General features: G+C 41.5%; 1 protein-coding gene across 2 annotated transcripts in view; it reads right to left on the bottom strand.

The window, feature by feature from the left end:
- Window positions 1–14,304: 14,304 nt before the first annotated feature.
- MBOAT1 (membrane bound glycerophospholipid O-acyltransferase 1) overlaps window positions 14,305–18,224 on the bottom strand; it is a 116,861-nt gene continuing 112,941 nt past the window's right edge. For both annotated transcript variants that reach the window (XM_055406101.2, XM_088831395.1), the window contains one exon: window positions 14,305–15,617. In XM_055406101.2, the coding sequence (XP_055262076.2) occupies window positions 15,491–15,617 (127 nt within the window). In that variant the 3' untranslated portion in view covers window positions 14,305–15,490. The remainder of the gene's footprint in view (window positions 15,618–18,224) is intronic.

Below are 18,224 nucleotides of genomic sequence, written 5' to 3'. Positions count from 1 at the left end.
AGAGTGTTCTAATGTCACTGATTTACATGTGGCTGTTCAACTTTCCCAACACTACTAGATGAAGAGATTGTCTTTTCCCATCATATAGTCTTGCCTTCTTTGTTGAAGATTGACTGTGGGTATGTGGGTTTATTTCTGGGCTTTCTATTCTGTTCTCTTGGTCAGTATGTCTGTTTTTATATCAATACTATGCTGTTTTGGTTACTGTGGCTTTGTAGTTTCTGAAGTCTGGGAAGTTATACTTCCTATTTTATTCTCTTTCCTTAGGATTGCTTTGGCAATTCTGTGTCTTTTATGGTTTCATATAAATTTTAGGAGTATTTGTTCTAGTTCAGTGAAAAATGTCATGGTTAACTTGATAGGGCTCACATTAAATCTGCAGATTGCTTGGGTAGTATGGTCATTTTAACAATACTAATTCTTCTAATCCAAGAGCATGAGATATCTTTCCATTTCTTTGAATTATCTTCAGTTTCCTTTATTAATGTTTTATAGTTTTCAACATGTACATCTTTCACCTACTTTGTCAGGTTTATTCCTAAGTATTTTAATTCTGGGGGGTATGATTTTAAAAGGTTTTTATTTTTAACATTCTCTTTCCGATATTTCATTGTTAAAGAAATGCAACTGATTTCCATATGTCGGTCTTGTGTCCTGCTACCTTGCTGCATTCATTCCAGTTCTAGTCATTTTTACGTGGCATCTTTAGGGTTTTCTCTACATTGTATCATGTCATCTGCATATAATGACAATTTTACCTCTTCCCTTCCAATTCGGATCTTTTATTTCTTTTTCCTGGTAGCTGTGGCGAGGACTATGGGAAGACTTTCAGCTTTTCACTGTGGAATATTGTATTGGCTGTGCGTTTGTCGTAAATAGCTTTTATTATGTTGAGGTATGTTCCATCTGTACCCACTTTGATAAGAGTTTTATCATTAATGGATGCTGAATTTTTCAGGTGCTTTTTTATGCATCTGTTGAGATGCTCACGTAGGTTTTGTCTTGTCTTTTGTCTATGGTGTATCACATTGATTGATTTGTGTAGGTTGAAGCAAACTTGTGAACTTGGGTTGAATTCCACTTGGTTATAGTGTGTGATGTTTTTTATGTGTTATTGGATTCAGTTTGATAATACTGAGAATTTTTTAATGTATATTCATCAAAGATATCAGCCTGAAATTTTCTCTTTTGGTTCTCTTTGTCTGCTATTGGTATCAGAGTGATGGTGTCTTTGGGTGTCGTTGGGAGTTTTCCCTCTTCAATTTTTTGGAAGGATTTGAGAAGGTTCAGTATAGGTTCTTCTTTGTGTGTTTGGTAGACTTCATCTGTGAAGCCGTCTGGTCTCAGACTTTTGTTTGTAGGGAGTTTTAAAATTACAGATTCCATTTCACTTCGTGATTGGTCTGTTCAAATTATCTATTTCTTCTTGATTCAATTTTGGTGGGCTGTAGAAACTTCTCCATTTCCTCTAGGCTGTCCAATTTGTTGGCCTATTATTGTTAAATACTTATTCATAGCATTCCTTTATGGCTCTTTGTGTACTGGTGGTATTGGTTATGTCCTCTTTTCATGTCTTATTTTGTTTATTTGGGCTCTCATTTCTTCTCAGCAAATGTGGTAAGAGGTTTGTCAATCTTACTTACCCTTTCAAAGAACTAGCTCTTGGATTTATTGATTTAAAAATTTTTTTTTCTATTGCTTTTGAAGTCTCTATTTCCTCTCTGATCTGTACTATTTCCTTCCTTCTGCTGACTTTAGGTTTTGTTTGTTTGTTCTCTAATTCTTTTAGGTGGTAGGTTAGGTTGCTTGAGATTTTTCTTGTTTTTTGAGGAAAGCCTGTATCACTATGAACTTTCCTCTAAGAATTGCTTTTACTGCAACTCACAAACTTTGTACGGTTGTTTTCATTGTCACTTGTCTCAAGGTATTTTTAAATTTGGTCTTTGATTTCATCACTGACCACTGATATTTTAGTGACTAGTCTCCATGAAATCACTATTTTCTCATTTCTTTTCCTGTGGTTAATTTTTAGTTTCATGTCATTGTTAGAAAAGATGCTTGAGATAATTTCTATAATTTTAAATTTGTTGAGGCTTGTTTTCTGCCCTAATATGTGGTCAATCCTAGAGAATGTTCTATGTGCACTTGAAGAGGTATTCCGGGGTTTTTTTGGATGTAATGTCCTGAATATATCACTTAAGTTGGTTCTATTGTATCATTTGGGATCTGTTACACTACTGATTTTTAGTCTAGAAGATCTGCCCATTGATGTGAGTGGGGTGTAAAACTCTCCTACTGTTATAGTAGTCGTGTCAATTTCTCCCTTTATGTCTATCAGTATTTGTTTTATGTAATTGAGTGCTCCTATATTGGGTACATATGTGTTGATAAGTGTAAAATCCTCTTCTTGTACTGATCCTTTTATCACTCTATAGTGTCCTTCTTTATCTTTAGGATCTTTGTTTTAAAGTCTGTTTTGTGTAAGTGCCACAACCCCAGCTTTCTTGTCATTTCCGTTGGCATGAAATATCTTTTTCCATCCCCTCACTTTCAATCTATGTGAGCCCTTTGCCCTAAAGTGAGTCTCCTGTTGGCTGTTTCTTTTGCATCCAATCTGCCACTCATGTCTTTTGATTGGACCATTTACTCCATTGACATATATGGTAACTATTGATAGATATGTAGTTATTGCCATTTTAAACCTGGTTTTCCCCTTGATTTTATATTTCTTTTTTTCCCTTGATTTTTCCTTTTGCGGCTTGATGATTTTCTTTTGTATTATACTTATGTTCTCTTCTCTTTGGTTATTTTCTGAATCTACTGTATGTTTTTGATTTGTGGTCACTTTGTTTTCCAGGCATGTGAACCCCCTTCCTATATCTACTTGGTAGTCACATAGGTTCAAACATGTTCTAGGAAATGAAAAAAAAAATCTACATTTTCTTATTCTCCTCGGCTGCACTTTATGATTTTGATGTCCTATTTTACATCTTCACATTCATCTCTTTGCTGTTCATTGTAGTTATCATCACGTTCACATAATTCTTTTTTAATCTGTGTACTGGCTTATTTGGGCTTCCCAGATGGCACTAGGGGTAAGGAACCCGCCTGCCAATGCAGGAAACATAAGAGATGCGGGTTTGACCCCTGGGTGGGAAGATCCCCTGGAGGGGAGGGCATGGCAGCCCATTTCAGTATTCTTGCCTGGAGAATTGCATGGACAGAGGAGCCTGGTGGGCTATAGTCCATAGGGGTGTAAAGAGTCACACAATATTGAAGCAACTTAGCACACTCTGGGTTATTCAGGTGACTTGCTTTCCAATTGTGATTTTCTCTTCCTAATAGATACTTGAAGAAGGCTGATCGCTGAAGAATTGATGCTTTTGAACTGTGGTGCTGGAGAAGACTCTTGAGAGTCCCTTGGACTGCAAGGAGATCTAACCAGTCCATTCTAAAGGAGATCAATCCTGGGTGTTCATTGGAAGGACTGATGCTGAAGCTGAAACTCCAATACTTTGGCCACCTCATGTGACGAGTTGACTCACTGGAAAAGACTCTGATGCTTGGAAGGATTGGGGGTGGGAGGAGAAGGGGATGACAGAGAATGAGATGGCTGGATGGCATTGCCGACTCGATGGACATGAGTTTGGGTGAACTCCGGGAGTTGGTGATGGACAGGGAGGCCTGGCGTGCTGTGATTCACGGGGTCGCAAAGAGTCGGACACGACTGAGCGATTGAACTGAACTGAACTGAATAGATACTTACTTCTTTTCTATTTAGAGAAAACTTTAAATATTTCTTTTAGGATAGGTTTAGTATTGCTGTCCCATCACTTCATGGAAAATAGATGGGGAAACAATGGAAAGAGTGAGAGACTTTATTTTCTTCGGTTCCAAAATCACTGCAGATGGTGACTGCAGCCATGAAATTAGGACACTTAAGACACTTGCTCCTTGTAAGACAAGCTATTACCAACCTAAGCAGCATATTAAAAAACAGAGACATTACTTTGCCAACAAAGGTCCGTCTAGTCAAGGCTATGGTTTTGCCAGTAGTTATGTATGGATGTGAGAGTTGCACTATAAAGAAAGTTGAGTGCTGAAGAACTGATGCTTTTGAACTGTGGTGTTGGAGAAGACTCTTGAGAGTCCCTTGGACTGCAAGGATATCCAACTGGTCAATCCTAAAGGAGATCAACTCTGAATATTCATTGGAAGGACCAATGGTGAAGCTCCAACACTTTGGTCACCTGACACAAAGAGCCGACTCATTTGAAAAGACCCTGATGCTGGGGAAGATTGAGGACAGGAGGAGAAGGGGACGACAGAGGATGAGATGGTCAGATGGCATCACCAACTCAATGGACAAGAGTTTGAGTAGGCTCTGGGAGTTGGTGATGGACAGGGAAGCCTGGTGTGCTGCCATCCATGGGATCACAAAGAGTCAGACGTGACTAAGCGATTAAACCAAACTGAAGTATTGCTGTATTCTTTTAGTTTTTGCTTATTGGAGAAATTCTCTCTCTTCTATTCTAAATTATAATCTTGCTAAGTAGAGTATCCTAGGCTGTAGATTTTTCCCTTTCAGGGTTTTGAATATATCTTGCCACTCCCTTTCTGGCCTGCAAACGGTTTTGTAGAGAAACATAAGGTTGACAGCCTTATGTGGGGGTTCCCTTGTAATTAACTGTTTTTTTCTTCTGCCTTTAGCATCCTCACATTTGCCATTTTTATTATAATATGTCTTGGTGTAGGTCTGTTTGGGCTTATCTTGTTTGGGACCCTCTGTGCTGCTTGTATCTGGATATGTTTTCTTCTTTAGGTTTGGGAAGTTTTCAACCATAATTTCTTCAAATACATTTTCAATACCCGTTTCTCTTTCTTCACCTACTGGGATGCCTCTTATGTATAGTTTGGCACACTTTATCCCATAGGTGTCTTATATTGCTTTCATTTAAAAAATTATTTTATATTGGAGTATCATTGCTTACCAATGTTTAGTTTCAAGTGTACAGCAAAGTGATTCAATTATACATACACAAGTATCTATTATTTTTCAAATTCTTCTCCCATTTAGGTTACTACAGAATATTGAGCAGAGTTCCCTGTGCTATACAGTAGGTCCTTGTTGGTTAGCTATTTTAAATATAGCAGTGTGTACATGTCAATCTCAAACTCCCAATATCTCTCTTTCCTTTCTCCTTCCCATCTGGTAACCATAATTTGTTCTGTAAGTCTGTTTTGTAAATAAGTTAATTTATATAATATTGCTTTTTTTTTTTTTCATTTGGCTTTCTATCTACAGTCCTGAATGGGTGACTTCCAATATTCCATTTTCCAGGTCACTTATTTGTTCTTCTGCATTAATCATCCTGCTATTCATTGCCTTTAGCTCAGCTTTCATCTTGGCAAATGAATTTTCTAATTTACCTTGGTTCCTCTTTATAGTTTCCAGTTTCATTTTACAGTTCCTCTGCATTTCTGTCAATCATCTTTCTTAACTCCTTCAGTATCTTCATTATCTCCTTTTCAAAATTGGTGTCTATTAGTCCAAAGAGGGGAGAAGGACATGGCAACCCACTCCAGTGTTCTTGCCTGGAGAATCCCAGGGACGGCGGAGCCTGGTGGGCTGCCATCTATGGGGTCGCACAGAGTCGGACACGACTGAAGTGACTTAGCAGGAGCAGCAGTCCAAAGAGGTCTGTTTCATTGTTCTTTTAGGGGAAGTCTCTTGGTCTTTCAACTGGGAGTGGCTCTTCTGTTTCTTTTTTTTTGTTGTTTTTCTCTTAGTTTGTGAGTTTCAGTCAGTACAGTTCAGTTCAGTCGCTCAGTCGTGTCCAACTCTTTGCGACCCCATGAATCACAGCACACCAGGCCTCCCTGTCCATCACCAACTCCCGGAGTTCACTCAAACTCACCTCCATCGAGTTGGTGATGCCATCCAGCCATCTCATTCTCTGTCATCCCCTTCTCCTCCTGCCCCCAATCCCTCTCAGCATCAGAGTCTTTTCCAGTGAGACAACTCTTCACATTAGGGGAAACAAGTATCTACTGTGGTCTTCTTATAAGGCTATTTATATGTGGGAATGCCCCTATGTAGCTTGTGAGGGTTTAATATATTTGGTGTGAGGGCTGTGTTTAGTGTGGATGCTTGTCTCTCTTCTTGGCATGTGCTGGTCATCTTCCCCTTGATAGGGGGTAAGCAGATGAGGTGACTGGTCCTCTGTCCTGGGGTTCTCGGAGGCAGGGCTAGCTCATGCATGCCTGCAGAGCACGTGATGGGGTCAGCAGTAACTCCTCTCCTGGAGCCTGAGGGGTGGCAGGGGCGGCAGCTTGCAATCATTCCTGGAGCTCCTAGCCTAACATAAGTTTAGGGATTAGACAAAGCTCAGGTGGGCTGAGCCTTCTCTCAGCACACACCCTTCCTCCTGGGCTTCATCACATCACTCACTGAGCCTGAAACTTTCACTAAACAGCTTTAGGGGCTGGAGGCTGGATTAGCCACCCCACTACCTCTTATGGGCAACTGGGAATGTACAGTCTGCTCCTTTGGGCCGTCACTGGAATAAGTGGTACTGGTTTGTTGCAAAGGCAGCATCCAGTTTCAGAACAAGGGCAGGCTTCACTTCACCCAGACAAGAGGCTGCTGAGTGGTGATGTTGCTTTCCTGGGTAACGTTCAGGCACCAAGAGATGAGGTGGCTCCGAACTTACAGGAAAACAAGGACACAGCAACCAGTCACTGTGCCATTCAGAATGCTGGGATCCCTCCAACCTGCAGCACATGCTCTGGATCTTGCCTTTCTGGTCCCACTGTGAGCTCTTCAAGGGCAGAGAATGGGTCTTCAGCATCTTTTACCTGCATCCTTTATGTGGCCAGACCTGACATTAGATAAATAAGCAAATGCATTAGTTAATGGATGGTGGGGGGGGGTGGTGGTGCGTTCAGAGTAGGTATACTGCCTACCTGAGTGATTATTTCACATAATGCACTTTCAGAATTCCCTGAAAACACATGCCCTTATTTCAAAAACTAATTCTGAAAAGTAGAAAAGATGTTTCCCAGCATAAAAGTGACTCCATCAAAATTGTCAAACCCAACGATGCATTAAACTAATGCATTCAATCTTTCATTCATTCAACAAACACTTACTGAATCTTCATTACCTGCCAGGCACTATGCCAAGGGCTGGAGACAAGAAGAGAAATAAGATACAGTCTCCCACAAAGCTGGGCATCCATCACTTCTTATAAACTTCCTATTGTGGTTGTAATGTGTGGCCAGTGTGGAGAAGGGCTGTACAGAATGGACCTCTGCTCACTGCCTTGAGCCTACACAGTCCAGGGGGCACACCCATAACCTGTTCTGGGACCACCACCAATTCCTCTTTTCTCCTCCCAATTTCTCTCTTAGCCTGTCAAAATCTCAGGCTAAACTACTGAGTCTTGGCAACTACTGAATAATGTTTATTTTCTGTATGGCAACCTTAAAACTAAAATAGAATTAACTGAAAGATTCTTTAAAGTTTTATAATTTTCAAAAGTTTCACACACATGACTTCATATAATCCCATAATAACCCCTTTCCCACCCTATTCCTGTGCTGACTCTCCCTTCCCTTCCCTTCCCCACTGGTCATTAGTCTGTTCTCTGTATGAGTCGGTGCTTTTCTGTTTTATTCGCTAGCTTGTTGTATTTTTTAGGTTCCACGTATAAGGGATATCATTCAGTATCTATCTTTCTCTGACTTATTTCACTTCACATAATGCCAAGTCCCTCCAAGGTACTACACATGCCAAAAGTTTCGTTATTTTTTATGGATGAGTAGTATTCCATTGTGTGGATGCATATTCTATACGTGTGTGTGTCAGTTCAGTTCAGTTCAGTTCAGTCGCTCAGTCGTGTCCGACTCTCCGCGACCCCATGAATCACAGCACGCCAGGCCTCCCTGTCCATCACCAACTCCCGGAGCACACTCAAACTCATGTCCACAGAGTCGGTGATGCCATCCAGCCATCTCATTCTCCGTCGTCCCCTTCTCCTCCCGCCCCCAACCTTTCCCAGCATCAGAGTCTTTTCCAGTGAGTCAACTCGTCGCATGAGGTGGCCAAAGTATTGGAGTTTCAGCTTTAGCATCAGTCCCTCCAATGAACATCCAGGATTGATCTCCTTTAGAATGGACTGGTTGGATCTCCTTGCAGTATAAGGGACTCTCAAGAGTCTTCTCCAACACCACAGTTCAAAAGCATTGATTCTTCGGCGATCAGCCTTCTTCACAGTCCAACTCTCACATCCATACCTGACCACGGGAAAAACCATTGCCTTGACTAGACGGACCTTGGTTGGCAAAGTAATGTCTCTGCTTTTTAATATACTATCAAGGTTGGTCATAACTTTCCTTCCAAGGAGCAAGCGTCTTTTAATTTCATGGCTGCAATCAGCATCTGCGTGTGTGTGTACATTGTATCAAAGCAAAGGAGAAAAGGAAAGATATAAGCATCTGAATGCAGAGTTCCAAAGAATAGCAAGGAGAGATAAGAAAGCCTTCCTCAGTGATCAATGCAAAGAAATAGAGGAAAACAACAGAATAGGAAAAACAAGAGACCTCTTCAAGAAAATTAGAGATTCCAAGGGAACATTTCATGCAAAGATGGGCTCGATAAAGGACAGAAATGGTATGGACCTAACAGAAGCAGAAGATATTAAGAAGAGGTGGCAGGAATACACAGAAGAACTGTACAAAAAATATCTTCACGACCAAGATAGTCACGATAACATGATCACTGACCTAGAGCCAGACATCTTGGAATGTGAAGTCAAGTGGGCCTTAGAAAGCATCACTACGAACAAAGCTAGTGGAGGTGATGGAATTCCAGTTGAGCTATTTCAAGTCTTGAAAGATGATGCTGTGAAAGTGCTGCACTCAATATGCCAGCAGATTTGGAAAACTCAGCAGTGGCCACAGGACTGGAAGAGGTCAGTCTTCATTCCAATCCCAAAGAAAGGCAATGCCAAAGAATGCTCAAACTACCGCACAATTGCACTCATCTCACACGCTAGTAAAGTCATGCTCAAAATTCTCCAAGCCAGGCTTCAGCAGTATGTAAACCGTGAACTCCCAGATGTTCAAGCAGGTTTTAGAAAAGGCAGAGGCACCAGAGATCAAATCGCCAACATCCGCTGGATCATGGAGAAAGCAAGAGAGTTTCAGAAAAACATCTATTTCTGCTTCATTGACTATGCCAAAGCCTTTGACTGTGTGGATCACAATAAACTATGGAACATTCTGAAAGAGATGGGAATCCCAGACCACCTGACCTGCCTCTTGAGAAACCTGTATGCAGGTCACGAAGCAACAGTTAGAACTGGACATGGAACAACAAACTGGTTCCAAATAGGAAAAGGTGTACGTCAAGGTTGTATATTGTCACCTTGCTTATTTAACTTATATGCAGAGTACATCATGAGGAACGCTGGGCTGGAAGAAACACAAGCTGGAATCTAGATTGCTGGGAGAAATATCAATAACCTCAGATATGCAGATGACACCACCCTTATGGCAGAAAGTGAAGAGGAACTCAAAAGCCTCTTGATGAAAGTGAAAGAGGAGAGTGAAAAGGTTGGCTTGAAGCTCAACATTCAGAAAACAAAGATCATGGCATCTGGTTCCATCACTTCATGGGAAATAGATGGAAAAACAGTGGAAACAGTGTCAGACTTTGTATTTTGGGGCTCCAAAATCACTGCAGATGCTGATTGCAGCCATGAAATTAAAAGACGCTTGCTCCTTGGAAGGAAAGTTATGACCAACCTGGATAGTATATTAAAAAGCAGAGACATTATTTTGCCAACCAAGGTCCGTCTAGTCAAGGCAATGGTTTTTCCCGTGGTCATGTATGGATGTGAGAGTTGGACTGTGAAGAAGGCTGATTGCCGAAGAATCGATGCTTTTGAACTGCGGTGTTGGAGAAGACTCTTGAGAGTCCCTTATACTGCAAGGAGATCCAACCAGTCCATTCTAAAGGAGATCAATCCTGGGTGTTCATTGGAAGGACTGATGCTAAAGCTGAAACTCCAATACTTTGGCCACCTCATGCGACGAGTTGACTCACTGGAAAAGACTCTGATGCTGGGAAAGGTTGGGGGCGGGAGGAGAAGGGGACGACCAAGAATGAGATGGCTGGATGGCATCACCCACTCTGTGGACATGAGTTTGAGTGTACTCCGGGAGTTGGTGATGGACAGGGAGGCCTGGCGTGCTGTGATTCATGGGGTCGCGGAGAGTCGGACACGACTGAGCGACTGAACTGAACTGAACACTGTATCTTCTGTATCCATTCATCTGATAATGGATACTTAGGTTGCTACCATACCTTAGCAATTATATGGTTGCTAGGAACAAAGGATTGTATGTTTCTTTTCAAATTAGTGTTTTGGTTTGTTTTTTTTTTAATATATATCCAGGAGTGGAATTATTAGATCATATGGTAGTTCTATTTTTAGTTTTTAGAGGAATCTTCATACTGTTTTCCACAGAAACTCCTCCAATTCACGTTCCTACCAACAGTATATGAGGGCTCCCTTATCGTCACATTCTTACCAACATTTGTTGTTTGTGTTCTTTTTTGATGATAATCATTCTGACTAGCATGAGGTTGACTATCTCACTATGGTTTTGATTCTCATTTCACTGATGACTAGATCTGGCCTTTAAAAAAAACACCCCTAAAATGTATTTCTTTTAAACCTAAAGCTCATCAACTCAATACATATTTATTAAATATATAATACATTTAGGATAACTCGAAACTCTTTAAGTTGCTCAGTGATGCCTGACTCTGTGATCCCAAGGACTGCAGCACAGCAGGCTTCCTTGTCTTTCACTATCTCCTGGAGTTTGCTCAAACTCATGTTCACTGAGTCAGTGATACTATCCAACTATCTCATCCTCTGTTGTCCCCTTCTCCTGCCCTCAATCTTCCCCACCATCAGGGTCTTTTCTAATGAGTTGGCTCTTTGCATCAGGTGGCCAAAGTGTTGGAGCTTCACCATCGGTCTTTCCAATGAATATTCAGAGTTGATTTCCTTTAGGATTGACTGGTTGGATACCCATGCAATCCAAGGGACTCTCAAGAGTCTTCTCCAGCATCACAGTTTAAAAGCATCAATTCTTCAGCATTCAGTCTTCTTTATGGTCCAACTCTCACATCTATACATGACTACTGGAAGCTTTGACTATACGAACCTTTGTTGGCAAAAGTGATGTCTCTGCTTTTTAATACACTGCTTAGGTTTGTCACACCTTTTCTTCCAAGGAGCAAGGGTCTTTTAATTTCATGGCTGCAGTTACCATCTGCAGTGATTTTGGAGCCCAAGAAAATAAAAGTCTCTCACTGTTTCCATTGCTTCCCCATCTATTTGCCATGAAGTGATGGGGCCAGATGTCATGATCTTCATTTTATGAATGTTGAATTTTTTTTCAGGCAAGAAAAAGAAATTTGTTAGAGGGTAAACGAGAGGGTGACTGGACCTTAAGGAGAAGAATGTTGAGTTTTAAGCCAGCTTTCACTCTCCTCTTTCACTTTCATCAAGAGGCTCTTTAGTTTCTCTTTGCTTTCTGGCATAAAGGTGGTGTCATCTGCATACCTGAGGTTATTGGTATTTCTCCTGGCAATCTTGATTCCAGATTGAGTTTCATCCATCCCAGCATGTCACATGATGTACTCTGCATATAAGTTAAATAAGCAGGGTGACAATATACAGCCTTGACATTCTTCTTTCCCAATTTGGAACCAGTCTGTTGTTCCATGTATGCTTCTAACTTGCTTCTTGACCTGCATACAGGTTTCTCAGAAGGCAGGTAAAGTGGTCTGGTATTCCCATCTGTTTAAGAATTTTCCACAGTCTGTTGTGATCCATACAGTCAAGGCTTTCGCATAGTAAACAAAGCAGAAGTAAATGTTTTTCTAGTATTCTCTTGCTTTTTCTATGATCCAACAGATGTTGGCAATTTGATCTCTGGTTCTTCTCTTTTCTAAATTCAATTTGTACGTCTGGAAGTCCTCTGTTCATGTACTATTGAAGCCTTAGCTTGAAGGATTTTGAGCATTATCTTGCTAGCATGTGAAATAATGCACAATCGTGCGGTAGTTTGAGCATTCTTAGGCATTGCCTTTCTTTGGGATTGGAATGAAAAATGACCTTTTCTAGTCCTGTGACCACTGCTGAGTTTTCCAAATTTGCTGGCATATTGAGTGCAGCACTTTCACAGTATCATCTTTTAGGATTTGAAATGGCTCAGCTGGAATTCCATCACCTCCACTAGCTTTGTTCATAGTGATGTTTCCTAAGGCCCACTTGACTTCACATTCTAGGATGTCTGGCTCTAGGTGAGTGATCGAGATCTTTTTGTATAGTTCTTCTGTGTATTCTTGCCACCTCTTCTGAATATCTTCTGCTTCTGTTAGGTCCACACCATTTCTGTCCTTTATTGTGCCCATCTTTGCATGAAATGTTTCCGTGATATCTCTAATTTTCTTGAAGAGATCTCTAGTCTTTCCAATTCTGTTGTTTTCTTCTATTTCTTTGCATTGTTCATTTAAAAAGGCTTTCTTATCCCTCCTTTACTTTTCACTTCTTTTCTCAGCTATTTGTAAGGCCTGCTCAGACAACCATTTTGCCTTGTTGCACTTATTCTTCTTGAAGATGGTTATGGTCACCACCTCCTGTACAATGTTACGAACCACTATCCATAGTTCTTCAGGCACTTGATCAGATCTAATCCCTTGAATCTATTTGTCACTTCCACTGTATAATCACAAAGAATTTGATTTAGGTCATACCTAAAAACTAGGAACTCTATGGCGATATAAATAGTCCCCATCTTCTACCTAAATATGGGTCCTAAATTGAAATTTTTTTCTATGGGTAAATGTTCTTAGAGGGAAAAAGGTACGAATCGCTCTTCAATGTGTTATCCTTTTATTGCTGAGTAAAGTCTCACAGTATCAAAAATGTGTCCCAGGACCTAGCACTGTCTGACACAGATAATCTATAAGCCCAGATTCCATAGGCTTGACTTTATTCCATAATGAATAGTTGATTCTGGGTGGTCACTTAGGGGACCAGTGGTCCCCACTTGCCCAGGACTCAGGGGTTGGCAGAGTCCCAGCAAAGCAGAGGGATGATAAACTCTCCTCTCGCCACCAAAGTTCTTCTCTCAGAAATGAAGACACTTAAAATACAGTGAAACCCAGACAAAAATCACGTTGCAAGTTCAAGGATTTCATTGTAAGATGGATTATTCCACACACTCCATGCCAATGGTGATATATACCATTTTTGCTAGTGTACAAGATTATGCATTTTGGTCTTGTCCCTCAAAATATTCCTGTTGGAGGCAGACTCTGACAGATGTTAGACACCTACCTTTTTTCCCTGCATCCACTAAGATTCCTTTCAGGAAGGGTTGCTAGAAGACTGAAAGAAGTGTTAGTCACTCAGTCATGTCTGACTCTTTGCGACCCCATGGACTGTAGCCTACTGGGTTCCTCTGTGCATGGGATTCTCCAGGCAAGAATACTGGAGTGGGTTGCCATTTCCTTTGCCAGGGGGTCTTCCTGATCTAGGCATCAAACCCAGGTTTCCTGCATTGCAGGCAGATTCTATATCATCTGAGCCACCAGGGAAGTCCCAGAAGGTTAAATTGGGGTGAGCCTCCTACCCTGGCCCAAATGTGCTACTTCTTAACTTCCACTGTCTTACATCAGGACTGAAGCTTAGGTTCTGAGCAGCACAGGGCCACCCCGGACTCTTTAAGGGACAAGAACATCATTTCACATTTCATTGTCCAAAGAGAAGCACCAGCATGGAAAGATCCCATAGCCAGCAGCCTTCCTGGGACCACTGTAAATTCCAATCTTAGCTCAACCACGAAGTCTGTGACTATGGGGCAGTTAGCAACCGTCTTCCTGACTGCTTCTTCATCTATAAAAGGAAGTTAATCCTATCTGCACTTAGGGGGTTGAAGATCAAAGAGCCAACCAAAAACCAAAACCATCCAAGCGCTCGACATAAAGTACAGATGGAGCACATCATGCTCAAATTTTAAGGAAGTAAGACCTTTCAATTTGTACACATTTGTTAACACACATACACAATGCACACACATGCTTCAGAATGATAAGATGCTACTGAGACAATACGCAACACTTTTCAGAAATATTTCCTTTATATAGAAACCCAGTATTCGTTTAGTAAGAAACTCTTTACCATCTTATTTGAACAGATTCTCTCCTCCCAAGGCTTTTGATTAAAAATACAACATTATATAGCATGTTTTATTTTCATTATTATTATTTTCCATAACATTTAATACCACATTTCCTTCTCCCACGTAGAATATCACCTAGTAGAAGTTTCCCAAAGGAGCCACAGCACATTCATGACAAAGACAGAAAAGAAAACCATTTTTAATCTCTGCTTTCAGGCAGGATGATTCAACTCAAACAGTGTCAAATTTAATCAGCTATGAAACTGAAAAATGGAAACCAGCCCAAGTGAACAACTTGGCCATGATCATGAACACTCCCAAGATGTGAGGGAAGAGAAGAGAAATGTCTGCCTCTTCTTCCTAAACTTCAATGTAACTTTATTTTTAAAAAAAATTATAAAAAGGTATCCTCCTGCCTTCATAGTGTGAAATTTGGGTGTTTTCTCAGGACCACGTGTGGGCAAGTGGAAGGCATGTACTTGTGCAATGGAAACAGTAACCCCTCTGAGACCTCTTTGTACCTGGACAGGAGAATTTCAGATTTTCAATCTTGGCTCATTGCAGAAGAAAGAAGGGTTACATCCCTCGGGGCAGGGGAGGAGCAGGGGGAAGAAAAACACAGCCACCTTCAGGGCGCATGCCTGACTTCAAGTCCATACAGGTGTCCGTTCACGGTTGGTGATCCCGGCTCATCGAGTTTTCAGTATTCTGCAGACCTCCCTTCACACGGTCCCTCCCAGAAGTCTTCTGAGTGTAGTTAATGTGTTTGAGAACAGTAATGTCACAAGTCAAAGCATTGGGGGCTTCCAAGGCACAGCCATCTTGGGTGTATTCTGGAAGACAAGTCATCTCAGTTTCCCCTTCTCACTTCGGGAGCAGACACTCAGGTTCCCAATATTCAGATTTCAGGGGCTGGAGATCATGCCAGAAAAACAAAGACCCAGATGCCCAGAATGCACTGTCTCTGCAAGTTCTGGCACTTTCTCCACATACCTCCATGCCACTCAAATGTCTTATAAAATATTAAATCAACTGGGCATGGCTGATTTAATGGTACAAAAAGGCTTTATAAAAATACTCCCTGCACTTAAAAAACAAAAACAAGAAAAAATGCATGTAAACATCGCCTCTAAGTCACTGGAGAACTCTGGAGTCTTTATCTTGTCTGTCCAGTGATTTGCAGTCTTAAGTGTTCAGCATTTTTTTTTTGGTGGTGGTATCAATCCATTTTTTTCTTATTAACAGAGTTCAGAGTCTGAGGCCGCCTTTGATTATGAGTTTGTGGTTTGATTGGCAGGAATAAAATGATCAGGAGACTGATGATGTGTAAGTAAAAGTACATACACCTAGGAAGAAACATACACGCTGTATTTCAAATGAGGATATACAAGGGAAATGTCACATGAAGCAATTACATCATCCTCTGGAACCGGCAGACCTAACCGCCCTCAGGCTTGCCTTGATCTACTCCACAGATAACTCCCTACAGTGGCTGAGCCGGCCAAGGATGGACCCAAAACCTCAGAGCTGAGCAGAGCAAACGAACTAGCCCATCTGCAGACAGACATACAGACACCTGGTAGTATCCACTGATGTTATAAGCAGATCAAGAACATTAACCCCACAGCTAGAAACTCACCATATTAAAAGTATAAGGAGGCATGGAATTCAAATTCAAGCCCTACCCTGTGTTCCTCTAACACGAGAGCAACTGACACTTTAGCCAGTGTGCTCCACTAAGTGTCAGGGTTATTGTATACATTATGAGCCCAAAGAGTCCAGGTTTCAAAAGCCTACCCCATGACTCAATAACGTTCATCCAAAGTAGAACATGATTTGCTTTTGAGGTTTGTGGACTTACAGCCTAAGTGTGGTACTGGGCACAGTGTGGATGTTCAGTAAATCTGTACACATCAATGAATGAAGTAATTAGGAACAGCTGTTATATGATCGCTGTATATCCATTTGGAAAAATTGAACTTTCAGTTTCTCCAATGCTTTTTGAAGAGCAGAAGAAAATAATGTTAAGGGGCAGGAGACCCAAAACTGATTTACATCTCATCCCCCAGCTTCTGTGATCATAAGGTCAGAGTAGTCCACAGAGTAGTCAAGAGCTCCAGCAGAAGTAAGCACACCTTTTCTTCTTTCAGTAAGTATGTACTGTGTGTGAGCTCTGCTGCTCAGTCATCTTTGCGACCCCATGGACTGTAGCCCACCAGGGTCTTCTGTCCATGGAATTTTTCAGGCAAGAATACTGGAGTGGGTTGCCATTTCCTCCTTCAGGGGATCTTCCCGACCCAGGGATCGAACCCGCATCTCCTGCATCACAGGGGATTCTTTACCACTGACCTACCTAGGAAGCCCACCTAGAATGTAGGAAGGATTAAACTGGGATCTATAAAAAGACAAAGACTCCCTCCCCTTCTTTTGGGAATGGAAAAGACCAGTACAGACAGAATAGTAGCAATTTAGCCAGCAGAAGGGTGAACAGCCACAGGTGAGTGGTCATCTGATTTATTATTTAAACCAGGACATTACTGAGAGTGAAAAGCAGTTCAACAGGGAAACACACTGGCTCTGCAAGTATAAACTAGGATTCTCATAGGCACATCCAAGGCATAGGCAATTCCAGCTTTCAAAGTCTGCTCTCCTAAAACAGACTTTGCTTTTGCCTTAATCATTTACACGTGGTCAAGTCTACCCTGGAGCAGTTATGTTCAGTTCAGTCGCTCAGTCGTGTCCGACTCTTTGCGACCCCATGAAGCATTCCAATCAAATATTCTGGAAGTCAAGGGGTTAAAATTTTCTTTTCAACCTCCCAGGAAGGTTTAGTAACCTATTCTGACATTCCATACTTCTCTCCAAAAGTAAAGAACCCTTCATCTCTTTTATTATGGAAGAACTCAGTTAACATTTATGTAGTGTTCTAGCACTAAACTCGGAGAAGGCAATGGCACCCCACTCTAGTACTCTTGCCTGGAAAATCCCATGGACGGAGGAGCCTGGTGGGCTGCAGTCCAGGGGGTCGCTAAGAGTCGGACACAACTGAGCGCCTTCACTTTCGCTTTTCACTTTCCTGCACTGGAGAAGGAAATGGCAACCCACTCCAGTGTTCTTGCCTGGAGAGTCCCAGCAACAGCGGAGCCTGGTGGGCTGACGTCTGTGGGGTTGCACAGAGTCGGACACGACTGAAGTGACTTAGCAGCAGCAGTAGCAGCAGCAGAACTAAACTAGGTGTCCAGATATACAGATGAAGGAGTTTGCTATCTACAGAAACGCCTACACAAACTCTAACATTCTATACACTGCGTTTAGTATGCGTTATCTAGTTAAAGACAACTTAGGAGATTTTGCTTTTGAAAATGATTTCAGAGAAGGCTTCTGCTCGAGACTAAATATTTCTGTCCTCCTTGAATACATATGTCGAAACCCTGACTTCCAATGTGATGTATTGGAAGAAGCAGCCTTAGGGAGGTGACTGGGTTTAGAAGAGGCCGTGAGTGGGGGTCCCATGGCAGTGTTAGCGCGCTCATTAGAAAATAACAGGAAAGGGAGCGTCAGCTGCCTGTGTCCTCCTCACTGCCGCTCAGCCCATCTTTTTCGCTGTCCCTTTCTCCATCAGTCTCTCTCTGCTATGTGAGGACACAGCAAGAAGGCAGACTTCTGCAAGCCAGAAAGAGCTCTCATGGGAAACCAAATCTGCTGGCACCTTGATCGTGACCTTCCCAACTTCCACCACTGTAGAGAAAAAAAAGTCTGTTGTTTTAAGTCACCTAGTCTAGTATTTAGCCATAGAAGCCTGAACTAAGACAAGTTCATTCTTTTTGTCTTTTGTTGGATTATAGTTGATTTACAACGTGTTAGTTTCAAATATGTGAAAAGGTGATTTAGTTATATATATATTCATTCTTATCCTGTCCTTATGTAGATTATCACAGAATATTGAGTAGAGC

This window comes from Moschus berezovskii, chromosome 23 (assembly GCF_049115385.1).
Source record: "Moschus berezovskii isolate FMDL1 chromosome 23, NW_MosBer_1.0, whole genome shotgun sequence".
Lineage (NCBI taxonomy): Eukaryota > Metazoa > Chordata > Mammalia > Artiodactyla > Moschidae > Moschus > Moschus berezovskii.
This window is presented reverse-complemented; position numbering and strand designations above follow the sequence as displayed.